This window comes from Geotrypetes seraphini, chromosome 5 (genome assembly GCF_902459505.1).
Source record: "Geotrypetes seraphini chromosome 5, aGeoSer1.1, whole genome shotgun sequence".
NCBI lineage: Eukaryota > Metazoa > Chordata > Amphibia > Gymnophiona > Dermophiidae > Geotrypetes > Geotrypetes seraphini.
In genome coordinates this window covers 88692793-88694632 of record NC_047088.1, presented here as the reverse complement: position 1 = coordinate 88694632, position 1840 = coordinate 88692793, and the positions used below count along the sequence as shown (strand labels likewise).

Genomic DNA, 1840 nt, shown 5'->3' with positions numbered 1-1840 from the left:
CTGATAGATGATTGAACGTGACCGAAGCGCTATATGAGTCGGAGGTGTGTTTTGACCTCCGCCGAACCTGCGAGACTGACTCACCAAACCCCTGGGGTTCGGTCGAACCCAGGTTAAGAACCACTGATCTAGAACAATTACTTACGTCTACTACTTATGGGGAATTTAGGAAACACCTAAAACATATCTGTTCCTAAAGTACTTAGGCAACTAACTTCATCCCACAATAACTGATCCCTAGAATTGTTAATCACTAATTTCTAACTTTGCTAAACCCACTCAACTTGTAGCATCTTTCAATCAATGTTAACCGGCAGAACATTGTTAAATCCATTCAATCTGTAACATCTTGTAATTATTGTAAACCGCATAGAACTTCACGGTCCTACGGTATATAAACTGTTATATTATTATTATTATTATTAGTCAGCAATATTTTTCAGTGTAGCAAAGCGAGACTGAAAATGAATTTTAGTTGGCTAAAATAACTTACCTATCATAAAGAAATATCATGTGTAATAGACATATTTGTTTTAATTTACTTTTTGTTTTGACTGTTCTTGTTCCAATTGCTAATCAGAATGGGAGAAGTGGAAAAGACAAATCACACTGGAATGACAGAATTCATCATTCTAGGATTCTCTGAGTTTCCTGAGATGCAGCTCCTCCTTTTTCTTGTGTTTCTGATTATTTATCTACTGTCTGTGATGGGAAATCTTCTCATTATTTCCACTGTGTGTGCTGACCCTCATTTGCATAGCCCCATGTTCTTCTTCCTCCTCAACTTGTCTTTTTTAGAAATCTGTTATGTGACTGTCACAATGCCTAAACTCTTAGCAGTGCTCATAGCACAAAATAAAACCATCTCTTTTATACAGTGTATGATTCAGATGTACCTGTTCCTGCTCTGCACGAGTACCGAGTTCTACCTTCTCACTGCCATGGCCTACGATCGCTATGTTGCCATCTGCAAACCCTTGCGTTATACTATCATTATGAACAGGAATGTTTGCACAATCCTAGCCATTGTTTCCTGGTTTATTGGCTTTTTAGATCCAGTTCCTCATGTTACTTTACTATCACAATTTTCTTTCTGTCGCTCCAATGAAATCAACCATTTCTTCTGTGATGTAACGGCATTGATGACTCTGTCATGTTCAGGAACCTCTCTCATTGAAACTATAAATTATATTGAAGGTCCACTATTTGGTTTTACTCCTTTCATATTAACAATTATATCATATGTGTACATTATTTCTGCAATTTTAAAACTTGGTTCTGCTAAGGAGAGGCAAAAAGCCTTTTCTACTTGTTCCTCTCACCTCACAGTTGTTCTATTATTTTATGGAACCTCTTTTGGTGTGTATGTGAAACCTCAATCTGTTTACTCCATGGGTCTTAACAAACTGCTTACTGTAGTGTATATAACTGCAATTCCACTGCTCAACCCCTTGATTTACAGCCTGAGAAATAAGGAACTGAAAGGAAGTTTATGGAAAGTAAAGAACAGAAAACTATTTTTCTTCCGGAATTAATAAAATGCTGCACCCTGATTAATGGGAATTAATTTCATAACATGATGCCTAAATAAGATGTAAAAAAAAAAACCTCCACCTGTTGTAGGCACATTGTACAAATACCATAGGTGCTCTATTTGTCTCTTTAAAGCAGGATTCTACAATGATCTCTGGTTTCACACAAATTCTGTTACTCAAATTGCATTGAGAAATGTGTAAATGTAGAAATATTTTCTGGGTCTGATTCTATGAATAGCACCTATATTGGTCAGCACCTATAATAAATGGTGCTGGCTGCATATCAGTCACATTTAGGCACCGTT

General features: G+C 36.6%; 1 protein-coding gene across 1 annotated transcript; it reads left to right on the top strand.

Annotated features, from left to right (window-relative positions):
* The first annotated feature begins 581 nt into the window (after nucleotides 1-581).
* On the top strand, nucleotides 582-1535 carry LOC117360327 (olfactory receptor 5V1-like). The gene has a single exon (XM_033944024.1). It carries the CDS (start codon nucleotides 582-584, stop codon nucleotides 1533-1535), a length of 954 nt encoding a protein of 317 aa, XP_033799915.1.
* The last annotated feature ends 305 nt before the right edge of the window (nucleotides 1536-1840 follow it).

What these genes read in the sequence shown, in the direction of transcription:
- LOC117360327 (XM_033944024.1), top strand. Translation starts at nt 582, where the DNA reads ATGGGAGAAGTGGAAAAGACAAATCACACTGGAATGACAGAATTCATC.